Source organism: Hyperoodon ampullatus, assembly GCF_949752795.1.
Source record: "Hyperoodon ampullatus genome assembly, chromosome: 13".
Lineage (NCBI taxonomy): Eukaryota > Metazoa > Chordata > Mammalia > Artiodactyla > Ziphiidae > Hyperoodon > Hyperoodon ampullatus.
In genome coordinates, this window is record NC_136926.1 from 1,754,502 (window position 1) to 1,775,840 (window position 21,339).

The 21,339-nt window shown below is 54.4% G+C and overlaps 2 protein-coding genes across 2 annotated transcripts in view; one reads left to right on the forward strand and one right to left on the reverse strand.

Annotated features, from left to right (window-relative positions):
• Positions 1-11,077: 11,077 nt before the first annotated feature.
• The window catches only part of SFSWAP (splicing factor SWAP), a gene marked incomplete at its 5' end in the record, with an annotated part of 83,892 nt that continues 73,630 nt past the window's right edge, over positions 11,078-21,339 (reverse strand). Inside the window, 3 exons of the mRNA XM_079717394.1 lie at positions 11,078-11,389; positions 11,769-11,841; positions 13,188-13,343. Coding sequence (XP_079573520.1) covers positions 11,324-11,389; positions 11,769-11,841; positions 13,188-13,343 — 295 coding nt within the window. The 3' untranslated portion in view covers positions 11,078-11,323. The remainder of the gene's footprint in view (positions 11,390-11,768; positions 11,842-13,187; positions 13,344-21,339) is intronic.
• On the forward strand, positions 18,247-20,408 carry LOC307062350 (heterogeneous nuclear ribonucleoprotein A1-like). The gene has a single exon (XM_079718058.1). The coding sequence runs from the start codon at positions 18,327-18,329 to the stop codon at positions 19,158-19,160; it is 834 nt and encodes a 277-aa protein (XP_079574184.1). The 5' UTR covers positions 18,247-18,326; the 3' UTR covers positions 19,161-20,408.

Sequence of the window (21,339 nt, forward strand, 5' to 3'; positions counted from 1 at the left end):
ACTGGAGCAGTCGACCCCACGGTGTAACAGTTCTTCCTGCATTTGAGAGGGGACGCTGGCTGAGGAGCTGTAGGAGGCCCTGAAGGCGGTGAAGAGCCATGGCAGTGGCAGTGGCAGGGCCACAAGCATAAGAAGCGGCCGACAGACACACATGGTTCTCCCTAGGTAGGTCCAGATGGTGCCTGGTGAACGGTGCGGGAACCAAGGATGCTTGGTGTCGGGGGACATGTCACTTCATGGGGGGGGGGCCGTGTGGCACCACGGCTGCTGTTTTCTCCTCGAGCCCGCCACTGAATTCTGGCATTTGAATGTGGCCCAAATACAAGCGCTGACGAGAGGCCACTTTTCACCCATCAGATGGGCGACGTTGAGAAAGTCATCTATCATCACTCACCGAGGAGGGAAGTGGGGACTTTGGTGCTCCTGGAGGGGGTGCCAGCTGGTACAGCCTCGCTGGGAGGCCATCAGGGAGCAGCTATTAAAATTTGAAACGTACATTTCCTATGGCCCAGCATTCTTGGCGTCTGCCCTAGAAAAACACTCCCATCTTTGTACAAGACGGCTGATACAAGATGTAATAGTTAACCAAAAAAATAAATAAATAAATAAACCCAGAAACTGCCTAACTGTGTGCTCTGGTGCTGGTTGTGGTCAAGGACGAGGGTGACGGGCAGAGTCCCCCTGTGCCCATTTGCCGGCCTGTGTTTGCTGTGGTGGGGTCATGTCCCACTGCAGAAAAGGGCACCTTTTCTAAGACCCGCAGGTGCTGTGGAAGCTGGTGGCTGCCCTGGGATGACCACACTGGGATGTACCCCAAAGATGGAACACTACACTGAGTGAGAAAGAGCGGACTAGATCCAGGTGCACCAACGAGGCTACTCAGGCCTATTGTTGAGTGAAAAAAAAATTACGAGAAAAAAAGCAGCAGAAAAACCCCGCGAAGCAACTACATAGTTACATTTACCATGTGAACCATGTACAAACACACGTGTCATCTCTTCTGAGCTTGGTCTGCTCAGGGGACCAGCTGAGGACCAACAGGTAGGTACCAGGATGTGAAGAGACCGAGGCCTTCAGTGTCTCAGCACAGTTTTACATTCTTACCAGGAGCAGCTACTCCTGGTTTGCTTGTGTAACTCAAGGTCAGTGGGAAGAGCAGGGTGCATGTGTGTGTTGGATGGGAAAGGTCAACTTGCTCAGGGAGGTCCCTGCTCCAAGATGGGCTCCAAGGGGATGTGGTGCCCTTAGACCAGGCCCCAGGCCTTCAGTCTAGCAGAGTGACGGGGCACTGGCCGCATGCCTGAATCCCTGCCCTTATGGGGCTGACACCCGGCAGGGTGGGCATAGATGAATCGGGTGCAAAGTGGAACAGTGGCTCCCAGAGTTTCCAGGCCCCACTGCTGGAATCCACGGATGTGTTCCCTTATGTGGTAGGGGGAGCCTTGCAGATGTGATTAAGTTAGAGATCTTGAGATGAGGGTGGTCGCAGCGTCCTCACAAGGGCCCTTGAAAGAGGGAGGCGGGGGAGGCTCAGAGTCAGGGGAGGAGGCCACGTGGTGATGAAAGCAGAGGTCGGAGTGATGCAGCCGGGAGCCGAGGGATGCAGGTGCTTCTCGAAGCTGGATGAGGCAAGGAGCAAGCCTCCCCGGGAGCCCCAGAAGGAGCCAGCCCTGCTCACATCTTGCTTTCACTCCAGCAAAACTGTCTCTAGACCTCCGGACTCCAGAACTGTGGGAGAACAAATGTGTCTCACTTTGCACACTAGGTTTGTGGTCACAGTTACTGCAGCCACAGGAAACTCCTGTGCATCTTATGGGCGGGGTCGGGAGGATGAGATGTCAGCTTCGCAAAGGCCTGAGGGAAGAGCAGTCAGCCAGGGGGCCAGCCCATGCAAAGGCCCTGGGGCAGCCTCTGTGTGTTGGAGGTTCAGCCATGGCGCTGGAGTGCCAAGAGGGGGAGGTGGTTTTAAAACTTGTCCTTGGGACTTCCCTGGTGTCACAGTGGTTGAGAATCCACCTGCCAATGCAGGGGACACGGGTTCTAGCCCTGGTCCGGGAAGATCCCACATGCCGTGGAGCAACTAAGCACGCGCACCGCAACTACTGAGCCTGTGCTCTAGAGCCCGTGTGCCGCAACTACTGAGCCTATGTGCTGCAATTACTGAAGCCCGTGCACTCTAGCGCCTGTGTGCCGCAACTACTGAGCCCGCGTGCTGCAACTACTGAAGCCTGCGCGCCTAGAGCCCATGCTCCGCAACAGGAGAAGCCCCTGCTTGCTGCAACTAGAGAAAGCCTGCGCGCAGCAACAAAGACCCAACATGGCCAAAACAACAACAACAAAATTGTCCTTGGACTCTTGGCTCTGCTTCCCAGCGGGGGCTACACCCCTGGCCTTCGTGTCCACCTCCATCAACAGATGGGCCTGAAGGCTCACTTCTGAGCCTGCCTTAGAAAAGGCCACGGGCTTCCCTGGACCCCCGGCACTCAGTGCAAGACACTTGCCATCTCAGTGGGGGCGGAGAGAGGGAGAGAGAGAGTGGATGCACGGAAGCCCCAGCTGCTCTAGCCGGCGCTTTGCGTCTTCCCAGCTCAGGGGCCAGCTTGTGGGTGAAGAAGCTTCGGATGGTCTGGGGGTGGCTGCAGGGAGGCCTTGAGGAGCGCTGCCCGGCCAAGCCCGGACAGCCGCAGCCTTGGGAGATAGTCAGGATGGCTGAGAGATGTTTAGTACTGCCACATTTGGGATGTTTTTGCTGGTATCTAGATGCCGTGTGAGTCTGCCAGGGCCGCCGTAACAAGCACCCAGACATTTATGGTCCCGTGTCCTGGAGGCGGGAAGTCCGAGATGGAGGTGTCGCAGGGCTGGTCCCCCCGAGGCCTCTCTCCTGGGCGTGTAGACGGCCGTGTCCTCCCGTGTCCTCACGTGGTCGTCCCTGCGCGTGTCTGTGCCCTGACCTCCGCCTCCTATAAGGACACCAGTCACACTGGATCGGGGCTCACCCTATGGACTCATTTTACCTTAATCACCTTTAAGACCCCATCTCCAAGTACAATCACATCTTGAGGACCGCAACATCCAGATTTTGCAGGAACACTGTTCAGCCCATAGCAGACGCCCAGATGGAGGGGGAGGGGGTCGTAGCTGGAGGTGAGAGGTCGTCAGGGCGGGGACCGTGTGTGCAGGGGGTTGTGCGGGCCGAGTGGCCGTGGGGGCTGGGGTGGGGTGTCGCTGGTGTCCCTGGGCCCCGCCCCACTCAGCTGCCAAGTGCAACTCTTGGTCCCGGAGCTGGACCCTCTGCCCAGGCCGTGCCCCCGGGGAGCACCCCAGCCCCTCCCTCTCTGGGGCACCTGCCTGAGAGGGAGGCGGGTCCCCGTGCCACGGCCTCCAGAGAGGGTGTTACAAGAGAAATCAGTTCCGGTTCAGAATACTTGTATTCACCTCTTGGGATCTGAAGAGAAGATGCTCTAACTGCTGGGATTGTCTGTGGGACGTGCTTTCTGGCACTCAGGCTGTCTCGTTCCCTGTTTTCCATCCAGGACGAGTCTCTGGCCCCCTTGGCCCCACTGGTCCCAGTGCAGGAGGAGCAATTTCAGGCGCCTCCGAGAAACCCAGCTTAAGAGGAAAAATTAGAGGGTTGGTTTCAGGCATGGTTGGTTCCAGGGGCTCTGGGCCCAGACTCTGCTTCCTCCCTTTGGTTGACCTCGCGTGCTCCCCCACCCTGCCCAGAAGAGGAGGCCCCCCTTCTTTTGGGCCATGCCATGCGGCACGCAGCATCTTAGTTTCCCAAACAGGGATCAAACCTGTACACCCTGTGCTGGCAGCTCGGAGCCTTGACCACTGGACCGCCAGCGAAGTCCTGGGGAGGCCCTTCCTAACGTTTCAGGGAAGGTCCTGGATTGTCTCACTTGGGTCTTGTGCTCTTCCCTGAGCCCATCACTGGGCCAAGCAGAGGTGAGTTCTGATTGGCTGGTCGGGGTCTTGGGCTGAGGGCCTGTCAGCCCCACCCTTACCACGTGGGCCAAGTCGGGGAGGGGCAGCTTTCCGGAGGAAAATTGGGGTGCAGGTGCCAGAAAGGGGTGTTGGCAGGAAAGAGGTCGACAGTGCATGTTCCCGCACCCTTTCCAGGCTTGTCGTCCGGTCACTGTGCTCTGGGAGCTGATCTAAGGACGTACAGACCCAACTCAGTGAATTCTGGCTGCCCTACCTGGAGGCGGTGTATCTACTCCCAATTTAAAAAGAACCAAAGCTGAAAACCTATGTCCACAGACAAACTTGTGCATGAGTGTCCGTTGCAGCATTATTCATAATGGCCAAAAGGAAACTGCCCAAATATCCATTGACCCGTGAAGAATGGACACACAAATGTGGTGTAGCCACACAATGGACTATTATTCGGCCCTAAAAAGCTATGAAGTTTTGATGCATGTTGCAGCTTGGAAGAGCCTGGAAAACACTTTGTAAGTGGAAAAAAACAGGAAGACAAGCCCACGAGGTGTACGATTCCATTTATAGGAAATGTCCAGAACCAGCAAATCCAGAGAGACGGGAAGCAAAGCGGTGGCTGCCAGGGGCTGGGGGAGGGGAAGGGGGCGACTGGTAATGAGTAGGCGGTTGGTTTCTCTTGGGGTGCTGGGAATGTTCTGGAATTGGATAGTGGTTGATGGCTGTACAGTGCTGTGAGTGTACCAAAAGCCACTTTAAAGGGGTGAATGGCATGGTGTGTGAGTCTCCGCTTAAAAGGAGAGAAGGAAACCGGGGATGACGGGTCAGGGGCCCTGCCCCAGGCGCGCTGGTGAAGGGCCGGCAGGTCGGACCCGCCTGCCCCGTCTGTGCTGTGTGGCCGCTGCTCTTCCGGCCCCGGCTGCACAGTTGACAGCTGCTCGCAGGGCTCAGCAGGTTGTGAAACTGAGAAGCCAAGTTACTGTGCGTCACTGAATCAGCGGTACCACGATCTCAGAGAGCGCGAAGAACGGGAAGGGCCGCCACGCACATGACGGGCTGCTTTGTCACGTGCAGTTGGTTTCCGACTTATGGGAAGAGCTTTCTAGACTCAGCAAGACACAGCTCTTCACCGTGCATCCCCATGAAACACACAGTAAAGGGCAAGGAAAGTTAAGCAGGCTGGTGAGGTGTTGGAGGCACTGTCAGGTCTGTGCTCTGTCCGTGTGGCGGGGGAGGGGTGGGCGGAGGGAGGGGAGGGGCGGGGCAGGGGGCGGGGCGGGGCGGAGGGGAGAGGGAGGGGCAGGGGAGGGGCGGGGGAGGGGGAGGGGGAGGGATTCTCCTTCTTAAATAGCCCGGGAGGAGCCTAGCCGGCTGGGAACGCACGCAGAGGGTCTGACGCTCCCACTGCCCTCAGCCTATAGCCGTGTGTTCTCGGAGCTCAAGCCTGCTCCTGCACAGCATCTGGGGTTTCCTTCCAGGGCCCTGTATCTGGGCGAGTGGTGTCCCCGCAAATTCACGTCCACCCAGAACCTGAGAATATGCGCTTATTTGCAAAGAGGTTGCTGCAGATGGCATCAAAGCTGAGGCTGGAGATGAGCCCATCCTGGATTGTCCGGGTGGGGCCTGAACCCAGAGTCGTTGGAGAGGAGGTGAGAAGCGGGGAAACACATGGGCAGGTGGCGGCAGAGCCAGAAGCCGTGCGGCCACGAGCCAAGGACACAGCAGCGCCCAGGACGCCGGCAGCACCGGGAGCGGACGGGCAGCAGCACATCCGCCCACAGAGCCCCAGCCCTGCGGCAGCCGGGCCTCGGGCTTCTGGCCCCCAGGACTGAGCGGGCAAACTCCTGAGTTTTCAAACCCTGCTTAGCGGTGGTCTGGGTGGCTGAGCAGGACCCTGACACACCTCCCAGCTGTCCTCTGTGCCCACCCTGCCTTCCTGCCGTTCCCTAAACCAGGGCCGGGGCGACCTTCCCCACATGTGGAGGGATGGTGCCGCCTGCATCAGCGTCAGGGTCTTCCGTCGTGCTCGGAGGCAAGTCCCAGCTCGTACCCCAGCCTGTGGGCCCAGTCCGCTCCGCCCCTGCCCCCTCCCCCCAGGCCTGCTCCTGCCTCAGGGCCTTTGCTCACGCTCTTCGTGCCCCCCAGCCCCAGAGCTCCCCCCAACCCTCATTACTTCCCGCAGGTCTCGCCCGAGCCTCTTCCTGAGAGATGCCTCCTTGCTGAAGCCTCTGCAAAGCAGCCTCTGCCTTTGCCCCAGTCCCCGCTGTGCAGTCTCCACCACCCGCCATCTGGTACCTTCTCGTCTGTTCATTCCGGGCCCCCCTCAAGGCCGGGGGGTTTTGCTGTCCTGCCCTCAGTGGCTCTCAGCAGCACCAAGAGGGCCGCAGGAGGGATGCTCCACCTTTGAGGGGAGGCTGCCCCAGCCCACCGCCAAGGCGGCGAGGGACTGAGGGGACCAGCCACTGCCGGGGCTCTGGAGGCCTGGTGTCCCCGGGTCTCCTGGGCCCTCAGCCCCCCCAACGCAGCCCTTCGGGGCGGGGCTCCCAGAGGCTGGTCCTGGGTCGCTCTTTCCCTGCTCTGATGCCCGTCCTGCTGACTCTGGAGGCTCCGGTTACCAGCCACGTGCTGCGGGCACGAGGCCCCTGCCGCCCGAGCTCTGGCCTGTTTGAGACCTTTGGCCGACAGCCTCCTCCCTGGACAGTCCCATGGATGAGCCACGCCAGACAAACACGTGTGTCCCCAGCGCCGGTGCGTCACCTCCCCACCACACACCCTGCACTCCTGACTCCGTGGCAGGTGTAGCCGTGAACCCTGAAGCCCAGGCTGGAAACCCGGGCGTGATTGTTATTTCTGTAGAATTGCTTACTGTGTCTTTAACCCAGAAGTGCTCATTCTGAACAAGTCTGTTACAAATAATGGCAAAAGGAAATGCAGCTCTACACCTTGACTTGATTGAAGTCAACAAATATTTCCTCTGGTAGCGTTCGAGCCCCTAGTTCCAGCTCTCTATTCACACGACGTTTTGGAAGATTAGCTCTGGAGCCCAATCGAGGGGCACCTGCGTTCGGATGGCAGCCTCAGCAGCAGGCGACGGTGCCCACCAGGCGTTCTGCATACGATGGATGCCGTGTGTGACTGAGGCCACTCTTCCCAAGTGACGCCCCTGTCCTCTCCCCTCCGGACTCTGGGTCCCAGGGTTCCAAGCACACTGGGCAAGCAGGTTTGACGGCTTATGTGCGCTCACTGTACAAGCTAACGCGCATTCAAAACACGGCGTTCCTAGGTGCCCGCTTTAGAAGGCAGAGTTCGCGTGTTTGAGTTTCTTTTCTTCTTTTTTTTTAAAAAAAATAAACTTTGGGAATTCCCTGGCGGTCCAGTGGTTAGGACTCTGCTTCCTCTGCAGGGGGATCCCTGACTGGGGAACTAAGATCCTGCGTGCCCCACGGTGTGGCCAAAAAAAAAAAACTTTAAAATTTGGAACAGTTTTGCGTTTACAGAAAACGTGTGAAGATGGTGCAGAAAGGGCCCGTGTGCCTCACACCTGCTTTCCTGCGCTGTTACCATCGTACGTGCTGTGGAGCGCTGTCACCATCAGTGAACTGATGTCCACGCATTATTATTAACTGCGGTCCCTGCTGTATCAGACACTCTCATTTTCCCCCTAACGTCCTATTTCTGTTCTGGGATCCCAGGCAGGTGCTCCTGGGGTCTCGTGTGTCAGCTGAAAGAAGTACGTGCGTGTAGTAACCCGTGTGTGTAGTAACCTGTGTGCGCGCACATATGCATAAACGCTTCCACATGCAACCTTCCGGAGCTACGTTCAGCTAAGCGTGCGCTCCCGCTGCGGTCTCCGCATCTAGTCCGTCACCACAGGGATCATCCGGCCTCTCCCCTTGCCGACCTGGGACCCTGGGAGTCACCTGGGGCTCCTCTTTCTCTTTCTCTGTGTCTCTGTCTGTCTCCCTCATTGGTCCCTGAGCCCGGAACGCCTGGCCCTGCCCCCATCCCCGCCCTCCGCTCGGCGTCCCCTCTCCCCCAGGCGCACCGCCCACTGCTGTGGACCAGACTGTTGTCGGGCCTCCCGCCTCCAGGGCTTTGTCATCGCCTGGCTTGTGTGCTGAGCCCGGGCCCACGCTGGGCTGGAGGGCGCTGGCCCCTGGGGTGGGTTTTGCGCACTGAGTTGAGAGCTGGGAAGCCCCGTGAGCCCACAGAAGGTCTCCGCGTTACAGAGGGCGCAGCCGACCTGCCCTCCGCCACCCGCCCGCCCCCTCTGTCCCCGGAGACCCCGGCGCTGGTTGTGCAGCTTGAACATCAGAGTGAACGGGGAGCCACTGGCCGTGCTTCCTCAACCCCCCGGTTAGCGCCTGATCCCCCAGCTCCCCTGAGCTGCCCGCGATGAGTAGTTCACGCCCCCGAGGTGGAGTGAGTTGGGGCCTGCCCTTGCATGCCGTCTGTGGAGGCACGCATGCCAGCGTCCTGTCCCGCCAGCCCTGCGAAGCCGGAGCCCCTGGCGCCTGCTGGCTGCGTGGACGGCGGGCGGCCTGGCCTGTCAGGGGGACTCAGCACCGGCCCCAGACGCCAGGTGGGCAGCCCCCGACCCGCGGGCACGGAGCGGGGTGGACGGCTGGCTCTCGGAGGGCCCGGCGTCCTTCACACCTTCTGTGGGCAGCGGCGCCCGATTTCCTCGGGGCTTGGCCTGCGTCCCTCTCTCGCCCGGGGACCTACGGCCATGCCGTGCCGCCGGAGCCCCTGCCGGCGCTGAGCCCGGACAGAGCTGGAGGAAGTCCGCGCAGGGCAGCCGCTCGCCCGCTCCCTCGCTGGGAGGTGGAAGGGCCGCTCCTACTCGGGCTCCCCCAGCCCCACGCCGGGAGCTGCCCTGCTCCACTCCACCCTCGGCCAGGTCAGTGGAGACGCTCTCTGCTGCTCCCCCCACCCCCCACACCGAGTCCACGGCAGGTGTCGTCTGGGCGACGTCCGTGTGAAGACCGCGTCTCCTCACTGCGCCACGAAGCTCCCCTGGCAGCTTGATGTCACCCGCCATCACTCCAGCCCGCTTGGCTGCAAACAGAAATGTCCACCGTGTTAGACGGGGCCTGACAGACGCCGGACAGAGCCCACGGCCCCAGCCCGGGCGTCCTCTGCCAGGGCTTCCCCGCAGCTGATGTCACAGGATGCACCCCCATGACAGACGCCCACTCCACAGCGCTCGGTCAGTGACTGTCCTGCTGGTGTCGGCCCAAGTGGTCATTTTCCTTCCAAGACTCTTTCTCTGGCTCATAATCCCAGTTCCTTCACAGTGGGAATGATACAGCCAATCGACGGCTCTGCACAAAACAGCAAAGGCGTACAAGTAGCAGGGAGAAAGAAAGTCACGGTCGGAGCCCACAAGTCTTGTCTAAGGACACAGAACCCATACGCCATGAGAAAAATGAAGGACCGTGTAAAAAAAGCAATTTTTGCAGGTTAAAAATATAAAGTCAAGGGCTACCCTGGTGGCGCAGTGGTTGAGAGTCCGCCTGCCGATGCAGGGGACATGGGTTCGTGCCCCGGTCCAGGAAGATCCCACATGCCGTGAAGCGGCTGGGCCCGTGAGCCATGGCCGCTGAGCCTGTGCGTCCGGAGCCTGTGCTCCGCAACGGGAGAGGCCACAGTAGTGAGAGGCCCGCGTACCACACACACACACACACACACAAAATAAAGTCAAGAGAGAAGTGACAAACTGGGAGAAAATTATTTACAAAATAAATAATACAGAAAGGAGTGCTTATAGTGCAGTAAGAAACTCAATAGTAACAAACAGCCAAAGTACAAGGTTGGTTTACAGAGGAGAAATACAAATGGATTTTTAAATAGAGAAGTTGCTCAATCTTACTCATGATTAAAGAAATGAAATTAAAATGTGAGAACTTTGTGTCTTTCTGATTCAGCCAAGGTAACGTTTGCGCCACACGGCTTTGGTGAGGGTGCAGAAAAGGCACTCGGGGTTGGTTGGCAGAGAGCCCTTTCTGGACGGCAATTACTTGCATCGAAATCAAAAGCACACGTTCCCTGTGACGTCCACTGCTAGGGATGGAGTCTGCAGACTCCGTGGTACCTGTGTGCACAGGTGACGCCTGCACCAGCATGTCCAGTGTGGCTGGCTCTCGTGGGCGGATGCTTCAAACAGCAGGAAGCTTGGCATCCATCCGGGAGGATGCCCCCGACACACACGGACCCGGTCCGTGTGCCAGGACCGTGTCCAGGGGACGGCGATGGCCAGGGCAGGTCCTTAAGTGCCCACACGGCCCTGTCTCAAAGGCAAACACGTAGGACAAAGTACAGAACTCGGCGTGAAGTGGCCACCACTGTGCGAAGGGACAGGTGTGCGCAACACCGATTTGCACACGCGTCTGCCTGGCAGCGGGACCTCCACCGGAGTGGGAAGTGGCTCCTCGCCCTCGGCCCCGCCCCCGCTCATAAACAGCTCCCAGGGGCGTGTCCTGCTTTCCCCGACTCTCTGGAGCAGGACTCCTGGGAAGGGGGCTACTTTCTAAGAAGGAAAGGGTCAAGGTTCCATTTTGGGGGTTCGGACGACTGTCAGAACGAGGGCGGACTCCGACTCCGGCGCAGAGGCGTGTGAGCGGGGCTGCGCTGCGGGGCCGGAGGCTCTAGAGGAGGCACAGACCACCCGGGGCCGCGAGCACTCTGCAGAGAAAAAGGCCCGAGACCCCGCGTGACGCCACCAAGCGCCCTTCCGTGGCGTGGCTGCAGCCTGCGGTGGGGTCAGTATGGCTGTTCGAACAACAGGGGTTACCAGGGGCCAGCTGAGCAGGGCCCAGTGAAGGGACGGCCTCAGTCAGCACCATCCACCCGGGTCAACGTGGAGGACATCTTGGTGCTAAAGATAGAAAGAAACCCACCCAAACGGCAGCGACGCCCTGCCCGGGGGCGGCACCTCCCGGCGACTTGCCTCTCCTGCTTGGCCGGGGCTGAAGCGGCTGTGGCCTTGTGCCCCGGTGCAGGGCCGGGGGAGCGGGACAGGCGACCCCTACAGCCGTCCCCGTGCCGCGCGACACCCAGGCAGCAAGTGTTAGAGGCCAGTGACAGACGGCAAACAGTAAAGAACCCACAAGCCAAACAAGGAAGAAACTGCCCACGGTTACTAGCTAGAAAAGGTGTTTTCCTCCCATTTTATTTGATAATACATTTTCACAGAAACAGGATATTATTTACAAATATACAGGTAAGAGACTGCTGGTCAAAAATCTTAAACCTAAAATGTCATCAAAAATTAATTTACAAAACCCGCCAACCGTCCAGGAGCCCCAGCGGGATGGTCTGTGCAGGACGGGGCTCTGCTCTGCCAGCTCCTGGGGCCCCAGGCCCAGTCGCCCACGGCCGAATCTCAGGAGGCACTGGTCTGCATGTTTTTGGAAGCTGCGAGCATCGCTCTTACTTTGGCCATGAGGTCCTGTGCAAGGAGAGACAGAGGGCATCCCCGCGGGCTCCCGTTAAGACTCGGGAAGCGGACGCTCCACACGGGGAAGTAGCTCGCGAACGTGTTAACGGGTGAAGACCGAGGAAACTGGGGGCAACGTGCTGGGTGGCTGGGGACACACCCAGGCAGGCTCAGGGCCCAGGAGGAGACGCTCAGGCCTGGCCGGGGAGGAGGAGACGGGGCTGACCGGAAAGGGGGGCCCAGGGACCAGCTGCCCCGGGCAACGCCGACACCACCACCTCCAGGGGACCAGCCGGGACCCCCTGTCAGGACCCACAAGATGAGGGGACAGGGAGTGGACTAGCCCCTTTAGAAGAAGATGGGAGGAAAGAGAGACCCACTCCCACCTTACCTGAGTGATTTTGCTCTGCACAGAAGAAACAATTGCTGAGGAGATCTGACCGTCTTTTTCCTGAGAAACTCCCCTAACGCAAGTAAAGAGAGAGATCAGAGGCTTAAAAAATACTTTAAGAAGCCATTTTGTTTTACTTGTTTCCAGTATCCTTAAAAAAGAAATCAACATTATAAATATATGTATTTCACTTTTATATTTTATGTAACACGTTTGAAATATTTCATAAAATGCAACATTACTCAAAGATATAGGGCTTCCCTGGTGGCGCAGTGGTTGAGAGTCCGCCTGCCGATGCAGGGGACACGGGTTCGTGCCCCGGTCCGGGAAGATCCCACATGTTGCGGAGCGGCTGGGCCCGTGGGCCATGGCCGCTGAGCCTGCGCGTCCGGAGCCTGTGCTCCGCAACGGGAGAGGCCACAACAGTGAGAGGCCCGTGAACCGCAAAAAAAAAAAAAAAAAAAAAAAAAGATATGTTCATGTAAACATTATATAAGACACATTAAAAAAAAAAAGAGATGAAGAAAAGGACAAAAGCACAGAAAGCTGGCGCCGCACACCCAGAGCCTGACCACAACCCAAGTGGGCGCCTCTGGTGCATTGTGAGGACTTTCGGAGCGGTGGACACGACACACAAGTGGTGGTCGGGGCCTGTACTGAGTCACGTTTTACCTTTAAAGAAGCCGCACCTTAGATTCTGACCCACCTCAAGTGAGCTGTGGCCTCTGCTACTCACCCACCAGCATCGGGGCACCGTAATGCACACTTGCGGAAGCGGGGGGATGGAGGACCTGATGCCCTGCCTCCGACCCCCGCCCAGGCTCTGGGTGGGTGGGTGTGGGCAGGCGGCTTTTCGAAACAGGACTGTCTGGCAAATGTCCCCCGACAACCACGGGCAGCCAGGCAACGGGGGTCACCTGCGCTGGCACGGGGAGACCACGGGACGATCAGTGTGGACGCCGACATCCCCACGGCCTGCGCGGTCAGGAAGTGACGGGTTCACCCCTGCCCGCTCGGGCTGAGAGGGAGCGATGGGTGGGTGGGGGTCCCGGGCCCCTGTCACTGCGGAGCCCAGTGCCCGACCCCCTCCTTTGGTCACACCGGGCTCCCCAGCTCCCACCTCATACGGCGCACGTGAGCACAAGCCACCATCGGCGGGGAGCCTGGAGAGACACTGGTTTGGGGACCGGCCACTGGCACACTACGCGGCCGCCCCACTCCCGGTCGCAGGGTTCCCCCTGCCCGAGCGCCGGGGGCGGCTTCTGGCCGCCCCCCTCAGTGTGCGCCCTCTCCTCATCTGGAGCCCAAGTGACACCCGGGGGGGATGTGCGGCGCAGGGCCCGGGGCCGGGGGTCTGCCAGCCCGCCCCTTCTCGGTGCCCCCCGCCCCCCCGTGGCCCAGAGGTCAGGGCGGGGTTACCTGGAGCGCTCCTGGCTGGAGCCCCGACTCTCCACAGGAGAGATGCTGGCCGAGTGCCGGCGCGCGGCCTGCTTGCTCGGGGAGGCTGGCTGGGAGCCGGCCTTGGACTTGGTCCGTGACCGTGAGCGCCTCTTCTTCTTCTTCTCATGGGGGCTTCTGGAAGGAAAGCGGGTTTAGACAAAGGCACAGCGCTGGCTCTGAAGGCGTTCCGAGTGCTCTCCGTGGGACAAGTCGGCGATTCCACCCACCCTTCTATACGCATGGACTCCTTGTTAAAACCATACACATTTAATTAACTTGAAACGGATGGACATAAAATAAAAGTCGTGCAGAAGCAAAACGTAGACCAGCTCATCGGCAGAAGTCCTGAAGTCAGATGCCTGTGGGTTTAAAACACGATCAGCACTTTATCTACATTTAAAATAACCCAAGATAAGTAACCAAGCGCTGTCTGTACTGCTTGTTCATTTACGCTGACTTAATGGGAATTTCCAACCAGAAGTGGAAAATCATCAAAACCGAGCACTGCGAGCACAGACGCTCGGCGTGTCCTTCTGGCCTGAGGCTGACGGGCCCTGGGGCCACTCGCTCTCCCACCGGCCGCGCGGGCCGCACCTCGCTGCCCACGTCCTCCGAGTTGCCAAGGCCCGTGACTCCACGTCAGAAACGCCCCCCGGCCCCTGCCCCCTCCAGACCCGCAGCCGGCACTCAGCCTGCGCCCACCGCCTGCCGCCCAGAGGCAGCTCTCACCGCACTCCACGCCCTGCCCCGTGACCCCCCTCCCCACGGCCCGAAAACACAGCAGGAAAGAGGGAGTGTGTGGGTGGAGGAAGCGCTGAGCTGCAGGCCGCTGCCCGCTTCTCCTGAGACCACGGTTGCCCGCCCTTCAGAACCCGCCAGGCGCCTGGGCTGCAGGCCGCCCTCCTGCTGGGACCGTCTCCTGGAGTCTCCGCAGGCACAGGTCACCGCTGGTTTCATCAGCCCCCGTCTCAGTTTCTGTTGCTCCCCACTTCCTCCCGGGCTGCGACTTGCTGCAAAGCACTAGAGGGTGGATCCCTGGCCGTGGGCAGCTGGGCGACAGCACGGGAACTGGACCTCGGGAGGCACCACCCGATGCCCGCGCCCTCGTCCTCAGAGCGCGGCCGGAGGGTGGATGACGGGCTCCTGGCGCTGTCACTTCCCCGCGTGCCATCACCGCTCTAAATACGGACGTCCTGGGTTACCGCCTGCACAGCTCACACTCCTCCTGGCTCCTCGGGACTCAGGTGGCTCACAGGCCCTTCCCAACCTGGAGACACCCCGGGGCCCGTCTACACGCCCACCCACCCCAAGACCAGTGCACCTGTCAGCCCGCCTGTCACTCGTCAGGGCACCTCCCTGGGGCGGCTCCCGCGGACCCCTGGTGCAGGAGGCTGCTGGCCGGTGAAGCAAGCTGACCCTCCCGCCGGGCAGGGCGCGGCTTTCTGGCTCTGCCTCAACAACAAGGACCTGGCCCTGGGTGGGGGCAGCTGGGCAACTTCAGTTCAGCTGTGGGAAGTGTCCCTGGTGCGCTGGCCTACGTGCAGGACAGGAGCAAGAGAAGTGGCCCGTAAAGAAGAGGCTGTTCCCGGTGCTGGGTACACAGAAGGGGGAAGTGCACACCACAGGCCTACTTCCTACACGGCAGACATTTTTGTCTGTAAACACGTGGCTAGGATTTCAAAGGAAGCAGCTAATAAAACAATAAATAAAATACTTAGTAGCACGTGACATATGTCCCAAATGATTTCAGCCCCAAATCCGGCTAAGTTCTGATGGCTGCCTACATGAATTAATTAAAGGGAGGTGAGCAATCCTGAACTGTAAATCACGTTCAATTTCACTACAGCTTGATCTCATGACAAAACTTTCTAAGCGTTCGCTTAAGGAATTAACTAATCTTTTTGTTTTTTAAATTGAGGTGTGCTTTATATCCAGCAAAATGCAAAGGTCTGAAGTGCTATTTGATGAGTTTTGGCAGACATGGTGAAACCCAGACCCCTGTCACGACCAGGAACTTTCTACCATCCAGAAGGTTCTTCCACTGATGCTCTCAGGCACCTATCCCTTGCCCCACCATCACAGATACCCACTGCTCTGACTTCTATCACATACATGAAAACTTCAGATACATCGGATCACACAGTATTAGTCTTTTGTGACTGGCTTCTTTCGCTCGAGCAGGATGTTTCTGAGATGCTTCATGAGGTGGGTTTCTTCTCGCTGCTGGGTAGCATTACACCGTATGAATCTGCCATCACTGGTTGAGGCTTTCTCCTGTTAACAGACATCTGGGTTGTTTCCGGTTTTTAGCAATTACAAATCAAGTTGCGTCTGTGGTCAAATGTTTATGGCGAGTAAACGCCTGGGACTAGCACGGTCAGGCCGTAACTCTGTAGGAAACCGCCAAACTGTTTCCCAAGTGTTTCAACACTTAGTAATGTCCGTCTTGCTTGTTTTCAGCCATTCTTGTCAGTGTGAAGAGCATCTCACTGCGGTTTTAATCTGCATTTGCCTGACAGATGACTAAGGAAGCTGAGCACCTTTTCATATGCTACCTTCACTGGCTATTTAAATATATTCTTTTTTTCCCACCAAGGTATTTGTGGTTTATTTATCAAGAGAAACTATTCCTTAGCCCAGATATGCATAGTTCATAGTTTCAAAACACAAGCATGTGACAAACTACTGTGGAACTCAACCCAAAGAAATTCTTTACATTCCAAAATCACTTTGCACTCTAAGAGATACCAGCCTTCCTCATCTCCTCAAACTCTTTTATGGAATCATAACTTCTGTCGACGTCTGCATACGCCTTCTTTCTTGGTTCAGCCACAGCAAGCGTACAGACAGCTGCAACACCCGGGGACACAACGAACGCTCCGGCAGTAGGGAAGTGCAGGCGCTCGGCCAGGAGGCTGCCCCGCCGAGGCCTCGTTACGGGACAGGAAGCTCCTCTCCTTCACAGCGCAGTGACAGCAGCCTTCCAGGCCGATGGAGAGATGGACCTGAAACACATCCTGTTAGGAAATGTCTTTCAAGCCATCTGCCCCTCTTCTAATTGGGCTGCCTTTCTGGAACTGACGTAGACCTTTGTCAAAGATCCACAGTGCAAATATTTCTCCCCATCCGGGGCCTGCCGATGCGCTTTCTTAACTGTCCCTTTTGAATGAAGTTTTCAATTTCAATGAAGTCAAATTTGTATTTTTTTTCTCTTATGGTGCCATTTTCTACATCCTCAGGAATCTCTGCCACCTCATAAATGTATTCTCCTTGTTTTCTTCAAAAACAGAATGGTTCTAGTTTTCATGTTTAGGGCTGTGATCCATCTTGAGTTAAGCTTGGTATTTGGGGTACAGGTCACTTTTCTTCCATTCTGATGTCCAGCTGTTCAGTCAAGATTTGCTGAAAAACGACTTTTCCTCACTGCACTGTTTTGCCTCTTCACCTTTTTCAGGTGTACGGCGCACACTGTCTGATTACTGTAGCTCTCTAGTCAAGTCTTGAATGGGTAGTAAGAGTCCTCCAACTTAGTTTTCAAGGTGGTTTTGACTGCTAGTCAGTATGCCAGCATCTACAAGAAGCCTAGGGCAGTTCTGACTGGGATTGTATTGGATCTACAGGTCATTTTGTGGAGAAGAGCCATCAGAACAATACTGAGCCTTCCGATCCATGAATATGGACTTTCTCTCCATTTATTTAGGTTTCCTAAACATTTTCTCTGAAATGTTTTGGGATTTTCAGTGTAGAGAGGTCTTAGGCATATTTCCTTACATTTATCCATAAGTAGTTTGTTTTTTTGATACTGTTCCAATTAGTATTGTTTTTAACTTCATTTTTCGGTTGTTCTAGGTTAGTATACAGAAATAAACCTAGAGGTTCCTCAAGATTTTACGATTATGTAAGAAGACACAGCTTTACGCTCTCCTTTGCAATCCTTAGGCCTTCTATTTCTTTTTTCTTGCCTTACTGTCGAGGCTATGAATTCTATTACAGAGCAGACACCTTGGCCTTGTCTCTGATCTCAGGCGGAAGGCACCGCCAAGTGTGATGCTAGCTGTAGGTTTTGCAAAGATGTCCTTTGGGAATTCCCTGGCGGTCCAGTGATGAGGACTCCACACGTCCACTGCTGAGGGCACGGGTTCAATCCCTGGTTGGGGAACTAAGATCCCACAAGCCACAGGGTGTGGCCAGAAAAAAAAAAAAAAGATGCCCTTTACCAGATGGAGAAAATTTCCTTCTATTCCTGCTTTTGCCAAGTTTTCTCCCCCCGCTTTTCTCTTTTTAATGAATGGGTGATGAATTGTGTCAAATATTTTTTTCTGCATCTATTGAGATGTCATATGATTTGCTTCACTTATTCCGTCAATACTGTGAATTACAATGACTGGTTTTTGAATGTTAAAGAAACTTGCATTTCTGAGACAAACCCCATTTGGTCCTGATGTATTTTATCCTTTTAGTTAATTGCTAGACTCAAATCAGCTAATACTTTGTTAAGGATTTTTGCACTTATTTTCCTGAGAGTATTAGTTTATGAATAAACACATGCGTGTGCACACACATCCACACCCCCCCCCCCCAACAAAACACACCACACTCCACACCACACAGATGTGCATACACTGTCCATCTGCTTTAGGATGGTCTCATGAGGTGAACTGGGAAGTGTTCTCTCTTCTATTTCCTTTGAAGTGTCTATAAAATTGGTTATCCCCTTTTTCTTGAATGTTTGTTAGACTCTACTGATAAAAGTCATCTGGGCCTGGAGTTTTGTGGAAAGGTTTTAAATTATAAATTCAGTTTCTTTAGCAGATGTGGAGCTACTTAGATTTTCCATTTCTTCTGCTGTCCATTTGGTAGTTTGTTTCTTTCAAGGAATTTGTCCATTTCACCTATGCCGTTAAATTAACCGGAATGACTTTCTGCTCCTGGACAGCCGAGTAAGCATCGCTAACGTCTCCCCCGCCCCCCTCCACTGCCGTCACGTCTAAGTCAGAGTCACCCAAAGAGCCCGAACAGCTGCGGAAGCTCTTCATCGGAGGTTTGAGCTTTGAAACAACCGATGAGAGTCTGAGGAGCCATTTTGAGCAGTGGGGAACGCTCACAGATTGTGTGGTAATGAGGGATCCAAACACCAAACGCTCCAGAGGCTTCGGGTTTGTCACATATGCCACTGTGGAGGAGGTGGATGCGGCCATGAATGCAAGGCCACACAAGGTGGATGGAAGAGTTGTGGAACCAAAGAGGGCCGTCTCAAGAGAAGATTCTCAGAGACCTGGTGCCCACTTAACTGTGAAAAAGATTTTTGTTGGTGGCATTAAAGAAGACACTGAAGAACATCATCTAAGAGATTATTTTGAACAGTATGGGAAAATTGAAGTGATTGAAATCATGACTGATCGAGGCAGTGGCAAAAAGAGAGGCTTTGCTTTCGTAACCTTTGATGACCATGACTCTGTAGACAACATTGTCATTCAGAAATACCACACTGTGAATGGCCACAACTGTGAAGTAAGGAAAGCCCTAACTAAGCAAGAGATGGCTAGTGCCTCATCCAGCCAAAGAGGTCGAAGTGGTTCTGGTAACTTTGGTGGTCGTCGTGGAGGTGGTTTGGGTGGGAATGACAACTTTGGTCGTGGAGGAAACTTCAGTGGTCGAGGTGGCTTTGGTGGCAGCCGTGGTGGTGGTGGATATGGTGGCAGTGGGGATGGCTATAATGGATTTGGTAATGATGGAAGCAATTTTGGAGGTGGTGGAAGCTACAATGATTTTGGCAGTTACAACAATCAATCTTCCGATTTTGGACCCATGAAAGGAGGAAACTTCGGAGGCAGAAGTTCTGGCCCCTATGGTGGTGGAGGCCAATACTTTGCCAAACCCCGAAACCAAGGTGGCTATGGTGGTTCCAGCAGCAGCAGTAGCTATGGCAGTGGCAGTGGCAGAAGGTTTTGATTACTGCCAGGAAACAAAGCTTAGCAGGAGAGGAGAGCCAGAGAAGTGACAGGGAAGCTACAGGTTACAACAGATTTGTGAACTCAGCCAAGCACAGTGGTGGCAGGGCCTAGCTGCTACAAAGAAGACATGTTTTAGACAATACTCATGTGTATGGGCAAAACTCGAGGACTGTATTTGTGACTAATTGTATACAGGTTATTTTAGTTTCTGTTCTGTGGAAAGTGTAAAGCATTCCAACAAAGGGTTTTAATGTAGATTTTTTTTTTTTTTTTGCACCCATGCTGTTGATTGCTAAATGTAATAGTCTGATCATGACGCTGAATAAATGTGTCTTTAAACCGGAATGAGATTTATTTCCTTATCATCCTTTTAATGTCTATAGGGTCTTTCATTCTTGATCAATCTAAAAAAAGATTTATCATTTTTTAAAATCATTTTCAAAGAACCATCATTTGGGGTTTCCCTGGTGGTGCAGTGGTTGAGAGTCCACCTGCCAATGCAGGGGACATGGGTTCATGCCCCGGTCTGGGAAGATCCCACACGCCGTGGAGCGGCTGGGCCCGTGAGCCATGGCCGCTGAGCCTGCGTGTCCGGAGCCTGTGCTCCGCAACGGGAGAGGCCACAGCAGTGAGAGGCCCACGTACCGCAAAAAAACAACAAAAAAAAGAACCATCATTTGGTTTTACTGTTTTCCTCTGTCAGTCTGTTTTCTATTTTGTTGATTTCTGATCTTACTTTTATGATTTCCTTGCCTCTATTTACTTTGAGATTAATTTGTTCTTCCTTTTTCTAGCTTAAGACAGAAGATTAGTTTTTAGACCTTTCTTTTTTTTTCTAATATAAACACTTAAAGCTACTACCTTCCTTCTGAGTACAGCTGCAGAAGGAGTGTGTTACATTTTCATTATCATTCATTTCAACATATTTTCTACTTTCTCTTGTGATTTCTTCTTTGACCTATGGGTAATTTAAAATGTGTTAACTTCCAAGTATTTGGGGACTTTCCAGATACCTTTCTACAGATTTTTATGTGGTAAAAAAACATACTCTGTATCATCTGAGTCTTTTGGAATGTGCTGGGACTCATTCAGTGTTACAGGGAATGATTTAGCCTGGTGACTGACCCATGCGCATGTCACGAGAGTGTGCACGCTTCACTGCAGGTGGTAGTGTTTAGCTGGTCAACAGTGCTGTTCATATTTGCCACATCTGTAGTGTTCTACTGCCTGCCTTTCCCTTTAGTTCTGTCAGTTTTGTTTCAAGTATTTTAAAGCTCTTGTATTCAATGCACGCATTTAAAACATTATGTCCTCATGAAGAGCTGGCCCCTTCATCATTATGAAACTGCCTTCTTTATCTCTAGCACCACTTTTTCAAGTCTGCATGGTCTCCTGTTAATACGGCCACACCACCTTTCTTCTTATTAGCATTGTACGGTGTATCTTTTAGATCTTAACCTATTTGTATATTTAAAGTATCTCTTATAAGCAGCTTAGTATTAAGTTTTGCTTTTTAATGCAGTCTAAAATCTCTGCCTTTTAACTAGAGTTTTTAGTCTGCTTACATTTAATGTAATTATTTGTATGGATGGTGTTAACAATCTTCTTGTTTTCTAGCTGTCCATTTGTTCTTTTTCCTCCTCTTCCCCACTTTTCTGCTTTCTTTTGCATTAACAAAGCATTTTTATGGTTCTCTTTAACAGTTTCTATTGGATTTTTAACCTTTTTATTTTTAGTGGTTGCTTTACGGAATTACGATATGCATCTTTCAATTAATAACACTTCATGTTATGATACAAGAACCACAGAACAGTAGCATATTCCCATTCACTCACTCAACAAGTGTCTGCTGATGTGCTCGGTGAGCGCTGAGCTGTAGGGATTCAATGCTAAACCCTGCCCCCCACCCTAACCAATCACATACTATTTACTGTCATAAAGTAACTGGGACTTCCTGTTGGAGTGTACTGTAATATGATTTGGCTAAACATTTTCATGAATTTTACTTTTAAAAATATTCACTCTGCCCAGATCTGGATCTCCAAACACTAAAAGGAACCAGGATTCCTAGGAGAAACAGCTAACTCCAGGTCTAGGGCAGGGAAAGCACCAGCTAAGCCTGGAATATCTTGGGCCAAAAGTGACAAAGTACTCAAAGAACAATGGGGACAAATGTG